Below are 17075 nucleotides of genomic sequence, written 5' to 3'. Positions count from 1 at the left end.
GTGAACTTCTGGAGAACAGTAACAAACAAATATCATTTTGGAAAAGCAATGGTGGATTTCTCTGAAGAATGAAGTTTTAATAAAAAGCTTTTATCTGGCTTATAATGATCTACATAAACTTTTAAATTTTATTGGTAACACTAGTAGCTAAATAAAGACAGAACTGATGATAGTTATAATTTTCTCACATGAGAAAGAGAAACAAATAGAAGGATATGAAAAGGAAACAAGGAAATACACTGAACAAATATTCATACAAAACAGGAAAATGAGGATGAAATATATACCCAACATACTCAATGGAAAAACACCTTTAAACCAGCTTAACTAGCCAATAGGGTCTGGCTAGTTTTAGTGTCCTAAAAAAGAAAAAGTATATGCAAGGTTTGAGTAAAATTTGTTAAAAATCTTTTGCTACCACGGCATAAATCCAATGATTTCACAAAACAAAGAATCCTAACAATCCTTAACACATTCAAGGTGTCTATAATTACTTTTAAATTTGCTAGAAAAACAAATGACATCAGATATCTTATACATTAACAGTGTAAAATAAAATAATTAAAGTTGGTTGATTTTTTAATCACAAAAAGATTATAATTTAAACCTGACTAGATTCATAGTACATGAATCACAAATAGAAATCCTGTATTATGCCTTCAACACTGGACTTACAGAATTTTAAATATCCTGATTTCTTTCCATGAAAACAGACATTAATAGTTTCATTAGTGTCTTGAAACACCAAAAGAGAAAAGCTTACACATGATTGTTTGGGGTTTTAATTCCCTTCCCACCCACATTTTACCATGTTTTAGATTTCTTTCACATTTAACCTTACTTTGAATGCCTTACTATTTGAAATACTTGATGCTATACTAATTAAAACCTGTATATTTTAATAAAAAATTACTGATACATGTTCTCAAATCTTAATTCTACCTTCATGAGGTTCTTTCATTTGGAAATTTGTTATAGATTTACTGCTTTGAAATTAATAGCAAACCTGACACTTGTAAGTATCTACATTTGCACAATCAAATTAAGCTTTGAAGAGTATTTTATTTGCAATTTTGAGGTAAGAAATTTAGTTTATGTAAATCAGCTGTTTGATATCCACAGTGTAATCCTCAAATGTAAGTCTTTCAACCAGTTTAAAAATTATAGTGTAGAGGAAATTACTCCTTTTATATAGTTAGGAACAAGATTATATTCTTAAACAAAAGAGGCAAAAGATATTTGCTTTCTTATACAGCTAAATAGTAAAAAGAACAAAAGAAGTCCCATTACCCGTGCTGGACTGACTCCAGTAGTGCTCGCAGTCAAGGTTTCCTGTTGTGAATCGATAATATTTTTAATCTTCAAATCCAAATCTTCTACAACTTCCTCTACTGCCTGACAGAAAGGATCCCCATGGCTTCGGCCTTTTATCAAATGCATCTTCACTGTTGACAGAATTCGCCCCCCTGCAATTCTGAAAATAGGCACAGGGTCATCTCCACATTAATCTTGGCAACACTTTAGTATACCTATTAATGCTGAGCATAGCCAGCCTTCACTGTTCATCAGAAAGAACAGCTTTGATCTTTTAAATCAAACAGCAGTATTGTCCAACACAATAGTTTGCTAAAAAAAAAAATATTATAAGGAAAGGTAATGAATTCAGCACTTAGTAATACTCTGAGCTGCAATATAAAACTAACTGCTCCATAGAAGTTCAAACAAAAGTACTTTCTTTAAACCTACATTTATGGTTTTGCTCATAAACTGTTAAGTACGCACAAAATTTTTCACTCAAAAATGCATTCCTGATTAATATCCTATTAGATTTGAGTCTTTTGTGCTTTGTGAAGGTACTTCAAAATAGCAATCTTCTTTCAGTTTTATTTAAATAGATAGCAATTAGACCACATGGACATCACTATTAACTATAAAGGCACACTCCACTAATCTCTTTCTTCAGCAAATGTGTCTGACTACTTAATTAAGGTTTTTTGAAAGAGAGAATAAGCTCCTTGAGTTAAAAGCTTAACTTTTTCCAGTACCTAAACAAACAGTAAGTATGTTTTACCTTTGTTTGAGCTTGGACAAAGAAAATAAAGCATTACAAGAACACTCAGCCCTTCTATATAATAATAATGCTTCTCTTCCCAAAATCTTTACATCAAAGCAGAAATGCAGCATCCTGAGCTGCTATTGGCTCCTACAATAGAATTTTTAGATACATTTATGATGCTGCAAATGACAGTTCTGTCAAAACCTCAAAGCAATGGCTTCATTTCTCCAGGTCACATAGCCAAGAGTGACACAATGACTCAGTTTTCAACTTCCTGCTTTACTCCTTTCCTTCATGCTCCTGAGTGCTTGCCCTAAAAGGATATCTTGCAAATGCAAATAAAGATGTATTTTGTACACAGCAAATTCTGAAGATAAATTTTAGAATTCCATTTAGGAAAACCTTCATCAAATGAAACTGTGCATGTCTACAATCATATAAAATATAAAATAATTGGGCAAAACTAAGTAAGAATAGGAATGAGTCAGAATGTTTATATTGTTTCCACTTAAAATACATGGAGGGAACTGGGCCAGGGACGTTACTGTTTTGGCTTATTCTGGCTGTAAACAACTTGAAAAACCTGACATTAACACAAAACTTTGGAGGGGGGTTGTTGTTTTGTTTTTTAACAGGAAAAGAAAATAAATATTTCCACACAATTCTCAACTTCAACTTTTACAGACTAAAGATGATACAATTCGCATTAGATTTTCAGGCTTCAATAAGCAGAAAAACTTTTGCTTTGAAGAAATTTCAGCACAGTGAACGCACTTGGCCAAAAGAAAAATCACCATCTCAAGTCTCTTTAGACAGGTCAAGACCCATCCAGATCTTGGAAAAGATAGTTTAAAAAAAAAATTTAAAAAAATCTATTGTACCACTTCTCTAAATCCCACCATTAAATCTAACCACAAAAGGATTAAAAGTTCAAAGGGAGGAAAAAAAAATCCACTGCTAGTTGTCAAGAGGTAAGGGGAGAACACTGCTGAAAAAGAGTTCTGTTTCAGAGACGCATATAGGAACTGTAGCCAAGTCTCCTGATGATTCTTGCCAGGCTGATCTGTTTTGCTCAATTCTAAATTTACATTTTCCAAAATCATATCCTCAAATGAGAAAAGTATTTTATTAAATGAAAACTGACCCTAGAACTTCAAGATAAACCAGCAGGTGAAGGGATTGACTGAAATTCCGTGCAAAAACCACGTTCAGTTATTTCTGTCTACAGATGTGTTAAACTTATTTGTAAATAAAAAATTTATCATTTCCACACATTTAACATATATACCCATATGTGTTGGAAGAAAAAAATATTAGTATACAACTAGTACTGGGCACTAGCATAGTAAATTAACATAAGCATGCCCTTAATTTAAATGCTTTGCTCTGCATGTAACTCAATTATAGATTCATAGATTTTCAATGGGAAAAAACAACAAACCTTTCATAAAAAAATTTTTATGTTCATATTTTGCCTCTATTGCCCAATGACAGCTAAAGATACTTGCTAGTAGAAATGAAGTTCATTTAATTTCTTCTTCTCTCCTTATTCCTTCTCCTTTTCCAGGAAAAAGTTCCAGTCTCCTATCAGACATACAGAGTACTAACTGGAGCAAGGAAAGTTTATTTATACTTCAACTAGAATTTATGTCAACAGGCCAAGACATGAAATGCTGATTCAATGTGTGTGGATTAGTACTGAAATGCCCTGCCACAGCTTACACCATTTTACACCATAAAATAAGTTGTGTTGTGTCATTCACACATATATTCATATATATACAATGTTGAATCTAGTTATTAGATCCATTTCTAGTGAGGTTCAAAAAGCTTAACTAAAAGCATGATGATAAAAGGAAAATGTGGTAGAAAAGCACCTGGGGTGTTTGGGGGTTTTGTTTGTTTGTTGATTTTACAAAGATGACACCCTATTATAGATTGCTCTGATATTTTTCTATAAGCTTGTATTACTCAGAAGATCAGTTGAACTTGAATGAACTTTAAAATATCTGATATTGCACTAAAAACAAATTTATAGAAATAAAACAAAGTTGGAAACTGTTATCCACTTTGCAGCTCCTAACAGCCAGAAAGACCAAAAAGGTTTGTTTGAAATATGGAATTACATAGGCATTTCTTATGATAATTTTTATAGCAGCAAAAGTTAAGAATTTTTGTTCTTTTTAATTTTCAAAGAGGAGGAAAAAACCTAGTTGAATTCAAGAATGAACTTGATAAATTAAACAGAGCAATGCCATTTGTCTAAAGACAGACAGTCTTCTGTCTAAGGCAATTGGAAAGACCTTATCCCTTCTAGTCAGTGCTTCTGCTAAAAAGCTTTCTGTGATGCTCCATTCAAATCACAGGCTACTGGTATGAGGTACTCTAGGATAAAGTGCTTCAGTATCACATCCATAGTCTTTTAAACTGTATTGAAGGAGGACTCTTACCAAATCCAGTCAGCAAATACAGTCATCAGTTGCCACTATGGCACAGGTAGTGAAATAGCATTTTTTTAAAAGCTAGTAATAAGATTCTGTTCAGAGTGACGTGCAACATTTCTTTGTTCAAAAGTTATGAACTGAAAGAAAACAACTAGAAAACCAAATTCTATCTTTTTCTATGATAGAAATAACCAAAGGAAATTCATCAGTGTAATTATAAACGGAAGAAAACCCCCAACACTTGAAGAACAACCACCTTCCACTGTCCAACAGAATGTCTAAACACAGATGCCTGAAGTCAGTAGTACAGTGGCAATCTTCCAATGAATGGAACCAGTCAAGTACAAATGTGGCCATCAGCATGAAAAATCACAAATATTTTAGGCCAACTGTCAGAAGGAGTGGCTTACCTTCTTCAGCTTTAGCCAACACTAAAACAGTAGACAGTTCAAGCAGGTAACAGCTCACCTGTCTCATAGCTAAAGAACAACAAATGTCTACATATAGATAAAATGGAGCATGTTAAAAATGGATTATTTGTACCAGTGCTTCTAAAGAGAGTTTAGAAAAAATAGTGCAATGTAAAACTCCACCTGTTAACCCAGGCACCGGACAAATCTGATCTTCTGTCACTGGTTTCTTCTACTAAAAATATTCACAGATCTTGTACCCACTTGAACTCTTTTTGCCTTACATCATCTGAGTCCCAACCTTACCCTTTTCTATCTCATTTTCCTTATCAAACCATCTTTTCTTGTGTAAAAGTAACTAATTTATAAGAAAGTAATAGCATACCTTATCTATTTTGTTCCTACTGAGATGTTCATATAAACAAGCTCCTCTGCTTACCAAAAATCTAAATGATATTGGCAAGAGCTCTTTCTCCAGAACTCAGGCCTTAGTGTGAAAAGGTAACATGATGCAGGAGGACTTCTATTTATCTTCAGAAAATACATCTTTTTTAGAAAAGACTAAAATAGCATAACAAAGGGAAAAAATGTTGAGGATATGGACAATATTCAAAACCTGATAAAAAGCAGAGGAGAGTCCTGAAGTCTAGTCCAAGAACAGAAAAGAATATATCAAAATTCTATTATACTAAGGTCAACATTTTTATTCATTCATTTCAATTTCAACAGAGTTAAAAAACAGATGACAAATATATTGCTAGTTGACCTATGTAGTGGGAACAAGTGTCTTAAATCACAAACACCCAGTGATCACAGGGTGGGAGGATATCACAGCCTTTTGTCCTTGCTATGGATTTCTAAGATGAAAGAACTTGACTACTGATCAGCAACTGATCGGTTATCCATTTTTCTAAATTTAGAGCTATAGGAAGAAAGCAGCAGTAATTCCACTTGCAAACACAAATCAAGATGTCAACTAGAGCTCAATCCACGTGGGTAGAAGAGCAGGACAAAATCTGTCTAGGAAGCAATACAATACAAATGCTTCTAACACAGTGGTAATCATGCTTTTAAAGCAAATCTAAAAGTGTATTTCTTATGTTATAGGCACAATTTAAAAAAATTAGCAGTTCATGTACATTTAGATTTTAAAATTTCAACAATAAAATCGTATCAGTGAACATACATAAGTTTTAAATAGATCTGTAAAAGAAAAAATTATATCAAAGCACTCATAATACTCAATAATTGCACCTCCAGCAATGAATGTATGATTATTAATCTAATTTTGTAACAGATATCAACAGATGCAAAGTATTTTTCCATCTTGCGGCTGCTGCTGTTCCTGTATTGGCTAAAATTTCTCTTTCAGCTTGGTGGAAGAAACTAGAGTGACTCTTCATATTCTCAATCCCAAGCTTTGCTACCCGAGTCTGGTGACAAAGTTACTATAAAAGGAAGCAAGTGTTCTTCCCAGAATGAGTCTTGATAAGCAGCCATTAAATTCCCTATGAGAAAGTTCTAAAAGGCAAAGGCGCTCAGGCAAGCTGTTATTAATTATAATAACATAAATTACATTATACTATAATAATATTATGAGCACAGGACCATTCTGTCACAATACTTAGGAAAATATGCAGAAATATCAGCAGACCAGCTTGGCTAAACAGTGAACTGATGACAGAGTTTGAATGCAAAAGGACTTCACACAGAATGGTGAAGAAGGGACACATTACAAACCATCTAGAAACATCACCCGGGCATTTAGGGATGTTATCAGGAAAACCAAAACTTAGCTGGAGTTCAGAATTACAAGGAATGTTAAAGAAGCTTAACCTGCTGAACAAAGAAAATGAGAGACCTTTGCTGAAAGGCAGATTTTGCAACAGTATGGACACATAAAACAGAAGTACTCTGTGCCTTCTTTGCATTAATCTTCACCAACACTCTGATTAGAGAAATCTTTCAGTAAAGAACTGCCAGCAGTGAATAAAGATCAAATCAGGCTTCCCTTGACAGTACTGAGCACGTTCAAGAACATTGAACCAAATGGATTGCACCCAGGAGCCTTAATAGAACTGGAACATGCCCTCATAAGACAGCTCTGTATCATCTTTGAACAGTCATGGTGACCAGGTGAGGTCCCTGACAAATGGAGAAAAGCAAATCATTGCAGAAAAAAAAAAATCAAAAACCACCAAACAAACCACTAAAAAAACCCAAAAGGACATTTTGGGGGACCACAAGTTCATCAGCCTCACTTTGTTCCTTAAGAAAATAATGCTTCACCTATAATAAAATTATTCAATTTACAGATTTACAGACCAGGGGAGAACAGTGGGTGCCATTTCCCTTGATTGTAGCAAGGCTTATCAACACTGTCAGAATACTCTCAACACAGGAATATTGATGTTACAGTCTGGAAGGATGGTAATGACAGGTGTTAACTCGTTGGACCACCATGCTCAGAAGGTAGCAAACACTGTAACAATGGAGTAACATAGGGGTCTATCCTGAGACCTGTTTGTTTGGTTTTTTTTCTATTAACTTTGGCAGTGACTCTCTAAAATTACATGCTCATCAGGTTTGCACATGACACCAGATTGGATGGAACAGTCAACACACTTGAGGGCAGAACTGCAAAGATACCTAAGCAGACAAGAGGAAGGGGCTGACAGGAACCATATGAAATTCAACAAGACATGCAAAGTCTTGGAAAGGAATAACCCCTTGCAATGATACAGGCCACGGAGCAGCTCTGTGTAAAAATCTTTGGTGCATGTTCAGCAAGTGAGCCGCCAGCCAGGAGCATGCCTTGGCAGCAAAGAAGGCCTACAGTATCCTTGGCTGCATCAACAGTAGCGTAGCCAGTAGTCTGAGGAATGTGATTATCCCTCTCTAATCAGCACTTGTTGGACCAAATTTAGAATACTGTGTCCAGTTTTGGGCCCCCAGTCCAGGAAAGACACTGATAAACTGGAGCAAGTTCAGCAGAGGGCTGCCAAGCTGGTCAGGAAGACATGCCCTGTGAAAAGCAACTACGGGAACAGCTTGTTCAGGCTGCAGAAGAGAAAGCTTCAGGGGGATTTACTAACAGCTTTCCAATACCTACAGGGTGGCAACCAAGAAGATGGAGCCAGATTCCTCACATTGACAAACAATGAAAAAAGACAAATAGGGATAAACTGAAATGAGAGGTCCCAACTCAATAGAAGGAAAAAACCCCACAACTTTTCACCGTGAGGACAACAGCAGTGGAATAGGCTGCCAAGAGGAAGATTAAAAATCTCCAAGGATGGAGACTGTACAAAGCTTGTCTGGATAAAGCCCTGATTAACCTGAGCTGACTCCATAATTGACCCTGCCTTGAGTGGGATATTGGACCAAAAACTTTCTGATGTTCCTTCCAACCTCAATTATTCTATAATCCTAAATTTAAGCAATCCTATATACAATGTTTTGCATATGCTTGCACAACTTTCCAGCAACTTTAGACCACAAACCTCCAGGGCTGTGTGAACACTGTCCAATTAACTCAAACATCCAGCACAAGCCTAGGTAGAATCCAAAGTGCTTTCTCTCCCCCAATACTACCGCGCCTCGAGATGCAATCACGGCCTCCCAAAGGAAGCACATAAGAAACAGCATTTTCCCTGTCGAGGGGAAGCAGAGAGCGCTACTCCACATGCTGAAGGCGGCGGGCTGTGGAGCCTGCAGGGGCCTGCGATGCAGAGCCGCCCCGAGCGCCGCGCTCGCTGCCATGGGGCCCCGGCTCCGGTGTGAGCTGGGCGATGGTGACACCCAGCGGCCGCTGCCTGAGCCGAGGGCAGCGCCCAGCTGAGGGGAAGACATGCTGCCAACCTCCCAGCTTTACTACTCCACAAAATTAGGGGGGGTTTTAAAGTGTGTGTATAGGCACACACACCCCACACATCCCCCCACAGTAGCACAGTAACCAATACGACACATGACCTGTCCCTCAGCTTTAAGTCACACTTTGTTAACAAACTTCGAAAAAGTCATTTCAGGAGTTCTTCTGGCCTAAAAGAAAAGGGTTTCCAGAATGATGGATTAGACCTGCAGTTTTTCATTTATAACAATAGGAAAGAGTTTTCAGATCCTAAGGTGTATAATAATCATCCATTTTGCTCACAAATACGACATTGATATGCTTCTTGTCAAGAAACAGGTTTAAGAGAATAGAACACCCAAGCTCACCCTTTACTGTATCAACATCATCCAAGTCTTATAGGTACATATCTATAAATACTTTTAGCATTTCAAGTTTTACAGTACCCCCACATATTAACAAATATTCGTGCTACAGGTTCCTGAAAGATTAGCAATGTCTTCCAATATTAGACCTAGAGTATGAGGAGAGGCAAACATTTCCAACATGCCAGAGGTTTGTAGGAATGTTCAGTCTTCAGTGAATACACCTTGAAACTACCAGATTTCTATGTGTCTTTCCATTTCTCCTGTGATAAGGAATGCCATATTTGAACCAAACCATCATAGTTCCATTAAATTTCAACTCTGTTAGAAAGATTTCCCTTTGTTCATCTAATCTACTGTTCACTTTCTTATCTGAATGATGGAGAGATGAGAAACATTTTTGTTATTCTCCACAGGTTGGCAGATACTTGGTTGTGCAATATTTCCTACTAGGTTCAAAATATTCTTATGCACTTCCCACCACTGTCCAAGATCTTCAATTCGGTTTCTAGATTCCCAAAGCAAAGGAATCAGGCAGATGAAGAAAGTCTCTACTCAACATGTGTCCCACAGTGACCCATCATTTATTTGGCGACTTTGTATTTTGTGCAATTACAAGTTTAAGATCTCCACTATAACAAAATTAAACCAAAGTAGCAGATTTCTAATCATTAAGTAAAAAATACAGCATTTCTTGTGGCATAGCCAATATAGAGACCTGGCTAATGCAAGTTGGCTACTCTCTGCATCAGAGAAACAGCAATGCTGCAGACAGGTTGTCTAGTTTGCTCTTGGATTTCTCAGCAGGCTTCTACAGATGAAGTAACTCGGGATTCTGCTGCATTACTGCCTTTTTACCCGCTGCTCTTTACTTTGCCGCAGTAACAGAACTAGAGAAAATTTTTTGCATAGAACTGGATCCTCTGGAACTCCCAACAACTGCCACATGACAGGCAGGGCACACAGACATCCTCATCCATGTGACATGCCAAACATTTGAAAACATCCATAGATACATAGATAAAAAACATATTTTACACTGCGAGGGTATACAGCCCATGCGGAGTACGAGCGGTACTGCCAACAGCCCAGTACAGCCACCTTCCACTCCTGGTCAGCAAGACAAACAGCAGCACTTCCACGTGTACAGCCAATTTAATGCACACGCCAGAACCTGACATAAACAAGATTTACATCCCAAAACAAATGGCACAGCAGGTGCAGCAGGGAAAACTACACAATAAATATCTGAATGCTAAAAAGCATTTCCAGGCTCTAGAGAATTCACCCACTGAGAAACTGGTAACTCGCAGCAACTATCCCACTCCGATTTTTCTCACATTTAAGCATTCTCTTTTAAACAGAGGAGTAATTAACAAGATACAGCATTTTATGTTACAGTTTTCTGAACTGTATTTGCCTGAAAAAGTATTTTCATCCTAAAAAGTTCATGCCCATAAATATTTTTCCATTTCTAATTTTTATCAATATACAGTGCCAGATATGATTTAAACAAAGTAAAATAGCATATACTATATGTTGAGCTAATAGTTCTCTTTAATCACCAGCACAGACAGTATGTCTCTGGCATCCAAGATGTTGAAATGAAAGAACAAAGAAGCAGAATAAAAAAGACAAGACTTCAAAACAACTTCAGAAATACTTCCCACTTCCAGCTTCAATGGAAACTGAACATTAACTTAAATAAAGCTTACTTATTTTGTTTTCCACTGTGAGGATTAGATTCAATTCAAACTTAAAAAAAGAAAAAGATTCTTTAGTATCAAGGACAGAACTATTATAACTCATTTGCCAAAGTTTTGTATGGAAAAATTACTGATTATAAACGAAAAAATTATGAAGCTTAAGAAAACAGCTCTTCTCTCTGTAATAATGCCAGCACTTACCAATTCAAGCCCATGTTACATTTACACTTTTCAAAGTAATCACACATTTGTAAGCCTGCCCAAAAGACTAACTTCAGTTCCTCAAACAGATTCAAAATCAGCAACTCTACCAGAACCTCCCTAAGAAATAATTCTTATGCTTCACTTATATAGTTAAAATGAAAGAAAGCAAAGAAATTACAACCAACATTGTCATTTGGTAGCAGCAATAAAGACTCCTTTGCATAAGGGTAAACAGAATAAAATTACCAAAAGAAAGGAATTAACTAGGAACAAGTAAAGCAAATATGAGCTTATGCACTTACCAGACTCACAAGATGAAAATTTTTGCAACTTCATTTACTAGGAACAACTAGGGAAGTAACCAAATCACCATATATACATTGATTTGATAAAAATTTAAGACAAAAACCCCCTTCAAAAATTCATACACTTACCCCAATTGCTTTTCAATTATATTTTCAAATAAGGTTTAACTTTTAAATATTTACTCTGAATTCTTTAGTAAGTACATTATTTGATTTTCTTTTGTTCAAGCACAAGAAAATGAGGTGCTCACCAAAATAAAAATCTAACAGAAAATCTATTACCTTGTATTTAAGATTTCACCAACAATTTCTTGCAACTTGTCAATAAAATTAACAAAGCTGGAAAGTCCCTTTACATGGGGTCTTAAAGGATCATACAAAGAAGATGCAGAGTCTCTTCCTCCAAGTTCTATGGTCCGGATAAAAGATGTTGCCATCTATTAGGAGAAATAGAAAAATCAAACTGGAGGCAGACATGGACTGTACATATGCTGAAATGAGCCTTTCCTACAGGTCTGCAAATTGTGTAACAGCTGGCTGATGGCAGAAATAACTTACCTGAAATCAAACAATGGCTCTTGATTGCAAGCTTTGTACATCTCACCATAAATATTTGCAAGATCAATACTTAAATAGCACAATAGTATTTTAAAAAAAATGAAAACACAAGGCAAAGTAAAAATAAACCAGCTAATTTGATGTTTATGCCAGCCTTTTGAAAGCTTAGGACAAAAAACTTATTCAAACATGGTACAGAAATCTCTTGTTATTGTGGCTGCTTAAATGCTCCTGCTGGCCTCAAAGAAAGTACTCTACTCTTATATTCAGAGTGCTCTCTATGACCCAAGGACAATTTTAACATAAGCATGAAAAGTTGACTTCAGCTTATAACAACTTTCAGAGATGCAAATATAGTATACTCAAATCTTATCAAAAATAATGGCAGTTAAGGCTTCTGTCATTCTGGAAGTGTCCATATATTCTTGTATGCTGTAAGACAATGAAAAGATGTGCAAAAGCATACCTTAAAGTACAACCCCCCCAAATTTTAAGGCAACAGTAAGAACAAAAACCCTAGCAGTCGTCCAGGAAGGTGAAAGTCAGGAAAACAATCCAATGCACTTGACACAGATACAGTAAAATTAATTCTACACATAAATTTTTATTTCAGAGTACTGAGCTAAATAATAAAGCTCTTGGGATTGGAAAGAGAAAAACTGGAATTATTCTAGTACAGAAAGTAAATCTGCCAGTAGTCCTGTCTTTGTGCTAAAGATTTCATATGGATCAAGTACACAGTTCGTAGAACCTTGCCTTTCTAATGGAAAATACTCTAGCTTTCAATAATTTCTGTAAGACACAGATACCAGAAAAGATGACTTCTTTACACAGTACAGAAGTTCCCTCTCTGGCAACTGTGAAGACATGGTGAATCCAGTCCAAACACATACAGTTTTCTATACAACATTAACAGAGCATTAGAAGCTAAAATAATTAAACCTGGAACTGAGATTTCACTAATCTTCCATATTTATTCAACCATAAAAGTTTGAGATTGCAGCTGCTTCAGTGACTACATACCCATACTGTTTTTAACTTAGACTGTCTGTACTGAGGTTACATTGCATGCAAAATTTTATGACTATTTTGAGTATGAGGGACTACAGTGATTCTTTGGAGAAAAAACTCTTATTTACCTTATTTCAACTATTTTTGGAGAGGGCTTTCTGCTGACAACTACTGTGAGATCCCATTTTAGAACTCTTGAGACACACACAGAAACTATTTTTCTGTCCATCTTGAGATCCTATGATCTCCCATTTCTCCCCACAGAATCTACTATCCTTTTAGCTTTAAAATCATGTTGATGGTGGTATTTGACTGAGCTTGCAAACATCAGTGTTGCATATTAGATTAAAGACACATTCTCTGTTTAGGGATCTACTTCATAGACCCTAACCTCCAGGAAGATTCATTTGACACACATACCAGCAAAATGGACATTTTTCTCTCCTGTGAGGCATGTTTCAGGTTAGTGAAGGCTTCTCTACCAAGCCCTCTGTCCGGAACATTTAGAATATGAGCCAATGCCAGATCATCCTTAGAATTCACCAAAAGGCTTAAATATGAACAGACAGACTTCTTTGCCAGGATTGTCATCTGCATGAGAAAACACCACATAAATTGGTCATCCTGCTGCTAAATTATGTTCCATTTTATTTTAAAGTTAATTAGATATGTACTGATGTAATTTTTGGAAGAGTAAGAATTCACCTTGCATCATTTCAAAATACTACTTTATGCATGAGCATTCTGGAAGTCTTGATGAAAACAAACATGATAAATAAGTTAGAATTGCATATATGGTACTTGAATATTCACAAGGTGTTTGAGGGTTACTCATTTTGGTTATAAATTTCTGTTTCAAAACATCCTCACACAAATCCCTTTTCTATCTCAAGGCAAATACTAGCACAATTAAACCATTTGTTTAATGTAAGAATTTGTCATTAACTTCAAAAAGACTAAGATTTTAAACTACTTGCTAACTCTGCCACAGAATCAGTAATTTTTTTCTCTTGGCTTCCAGGGGATTTCACTCAAAGAAACTCCACTGACTCAGTTTGAACATAAACAGTGACTGTGACCCAGCCCCTCCCACATAACCAGTATATAACACTGTAATTGCTAATATTGCAGCACTGTTCTGACTCTGTGAGAACAACAGCCCCAGGACAGAAAAATTTACAGGGGAAAAAAGAAAAGGTCATTAATAGAAGAACATACAACAAAATTTATACCTGCTATGGAATATCTTCTCATACCCCAGTATGTATACAACAAAACATAGTTACAAAATCAAACCTGTACATGTGACAATCTGCAAAGACAGTCCTCAGAGGAAGAAAAAACAGCAAAGAATATTTTTACTGCACAAGTCAGAGCATCAAGGAAGCCACTGTGTTAGTGACAGAAGTGCTGTTTAAGGGAGAACCCCAGTTCAGAAAATATTTTCTTGTTCAGAAGTATTCTGAGTTATACCCAAATATTGATTTGAAATTGCCACTTATTATAAGAAAAGCAAGTTTGGAAACAACTAAAGTTCCAGCATTGCAAATACTGCTAGAAAGTACTGAGAGATTCTTATTTTGGTGGTTGAAAGGGTAAAGGGGGAGTCCTGAGTCCTCTATTGGGACAGCCAAACCTTGTGTGCTTTGCTACTGCTACCACTACAGTGGCTATTCAGATTTCTTCCATATGTACAAGCTAATAAAATGAAATCAAAGGAGATTATTTCATTTATTTAATGCTCAGTCAAGACAATGTTTGAGTGATGGTGTATTTGCAGAAAAATTTGTTCTACATCAAGTGCCTGACATCCTGGACTGTCTTCCAGAATAGAAATTTCAGCATACAGCCCCATATACACCTACAACATACTCAAGTGTTATAAAGTTTGGATAAACAGATTTTACTTTTTTTTAGCCCATCCACATTTGAATAACAATAACTTGAAAATAAAACTACATTATATTTAATCTTTTCAATAGATACAGAACATTACAAGAGACAAAAATAATTTTTACCTTCATATGCTCCTGACCCTGCCTGTTGATTTGTGTAGGAGTAGAAAGAATAGAACCATTATTTTCTTGTGCATTCATTACACCAGAAATAAATTCCAACAGTTGAACCTGTAATAAAAAGATCAGAATAAACTTAAATATGAAGATAACTAGAAAGCAAAAGTGGTTTTAAAATCTGCTGTAAACCTATCTGTCACTTTGCTGGTGTTTGAGGTTAGCACAGCCCTTACAATCTACTTTTAGTTTGTCTTTAAAAGTATAACTGTTGTAGTAGAGATAAGAAGTGTAAGATTTAAATTAACTTAGACATTATCTCAAAGAATTATGTTACAAGCTTCCACTAAAAGCCACAGCTTAAATTTTAAAGAAAATCTAATACGCTCATTAGGAAGAGCTCATTAAACCACCCAAGTTCTCCATCTTCCCCATGAAAAGTAGGAGGAAAAGAACAACACATTAAAACCCCAAACAAACAAAAGACCTGCAATAAACTACAACGGAGCTTTGACTGAGTGGCTGAACTGGAACTTCTTAAAAAAAGAAACAAACAAACAAACAAAAAACTCCAAAAAAACAAAACAAAACACCACAAAACCTAACATGCAAATCTATGTATTATACAGAAGTTTTATTTAAAGAGCATGGTGTTTTCAAAATGGTAACCATTAAAAATATTTTGGCTGCACATCATCATACAACCAAAGCTCCATGACATGTTAATTACTAAGTTTGGCTTCAGTTTTATCAAATCTTTACAGTTAATTTCTCAGTCCAATTTATGGCAAGGAGTCATTTATTCACAGAAGAGTTGTAGGACTTCACAATCCACCAGGACAACAGAGAAATAATTTTTGAGTGAATTTAAATTCTCTTTACAAATCTGGTAATTTAAACTCAAGTTCTTCCCCAAACTAGCGAATAATCCAGAGCTCCTGTGTATAATTAGAAGTGTCATAAATCCATAACTGGAACCAGAAATACATCAAAACAACATAAGAGGTCAAACAAACATTAATACTTACAGGGGATATGTTTTCATCTTCAGCTAAAAGTCCAAGACCACAGCACTTCTGATATATGTCTATTAAATCTAACATATTGCTTCTTGCTAAGAAGGCATGATAGGCTTTCTTCGCATCAGCATAATTTTCAGGTTCTTTCATGTTTTCATATAATCCCAGTTTGTCATGTAACAAATAGTTCCATGTTTCCAACACATCACTAAGTGACACTGTGAAGTCTCCATGGTGCTAACAGAACCAAAAAAAGCAAAACAATATCTTACATATTCAGCACGGTTTTGAAAATAAATTTTAAACAAGCTGCAAATATGTAAATAACAAATAAATATTTGAAAACCTATTATAATTTAAATTGATTGGAAACAAAGTCTTACTTATAGTTGAGGTTCTTCCACTGCTTTGCATTTACAGTTCAATTTTGTTATATTCTGTCAGTATTTGTTCCTAATCTTTAAAATACCAGGCATGTATATCAAACTTTACTCATGAGAAAATACAGTGAAGGCTGCAGGACTACTTCTTGCATAAAGTTCTTTATTTGCAGAAATAGTTTTCAGCATGGCAGGCATTTACTTCCCAAAGGCAGTAAATATGGCTCCCTTACATTTTTCAAGCAGTAAACTGTGAAAACATACGTCAATTTAAAAAAGGAGCTTTTCTTTCTTGTGTTAATAGTTATACTTTATCATAACATTGACAGTGTTGCTACACAGTTCTAATAAATACATTAAAGCCATGCACAGCCCTCTGTTACTACTACTATAATTAACATTAACTCTGCAGAATAGACTATACTCTTCCTGTCAAAATTATTAGATTATGTCCCACATGCCCCTCTGCCTTCTCTTTCAACTACTTGCTCTTACTACCTTTTCTTTCACAACTTGTCCACTTCATCTTTGTCCACACCCTGCTCTGTAAAATGAGTACCAGTCCCCAGTTCCTGCTGGTGAACTTTTGTCCACACTACTGGTATCTAAAGCATTCCCCAATAAATGGCAACAAAAAACCAGGTGTTCTTCACCATGTAACATGAGATAAATGCCCCGTGATCAAGTAACAAGCATTGCTTTGCACTGTCCATAATGGCAGATGGCTCCTGCCTAGACCAAAGGTTTAATTCTAT

At 35.7% G+C, this 17075-nt stretch overlaps 1 protein-coding gene across 1 annotated transcript in view; it reads right to left on the bottom strand.

Moving 5' to 3' along the window:
• PARPBP (PARP1 binding protein) overlaps positions 1-17075 on the bottom strand; it is a 45943-nt gene that overhangs the window by 15243 nt on the left and 13625 nt on the right. The window contains exons 3-7 of the mRNA XM_063395699.1: positions 15950-16177; positions 14928-15035; positions 13330-13500; positions 11623-11777; positions 1291-1474 (exon numbers count right to left, since the gene is read on the bottom strand). Coding sequence (XP_063251769.1) covers positions 1291-1474; positions 11623-11777; positions 13330-13500; positions 14928-15035; positions 15950-16177 — 846 coding nt within the window. The remainder of the gene's footprint in view (positions 1-1290; positions 1475-11622; positions 11778-13329; positions 13501-14927; positions 15036-15949; positions 16178-17075) is intronic.

Source organism: Prinia subflava, chromosome 4, assembly GCF_021018805.1.
Source record: "Prinia subflava isolate CZ2003 ecotype Zambia chromosome 4, Cam_Psub_1.2, whole genome shotgun sequence".
In the NCBI taxonomy this organism is placed as follows: Eukaryota; Metazoa; Chordata; class Aves; order Passeriformes; family Cisticolidae; genus Prinia; species Prinia subflava.
Note: the sequence above shows the minus strand (reverse complement) of the source record. Positions and strands in the feature narration are given on the sequence as shown.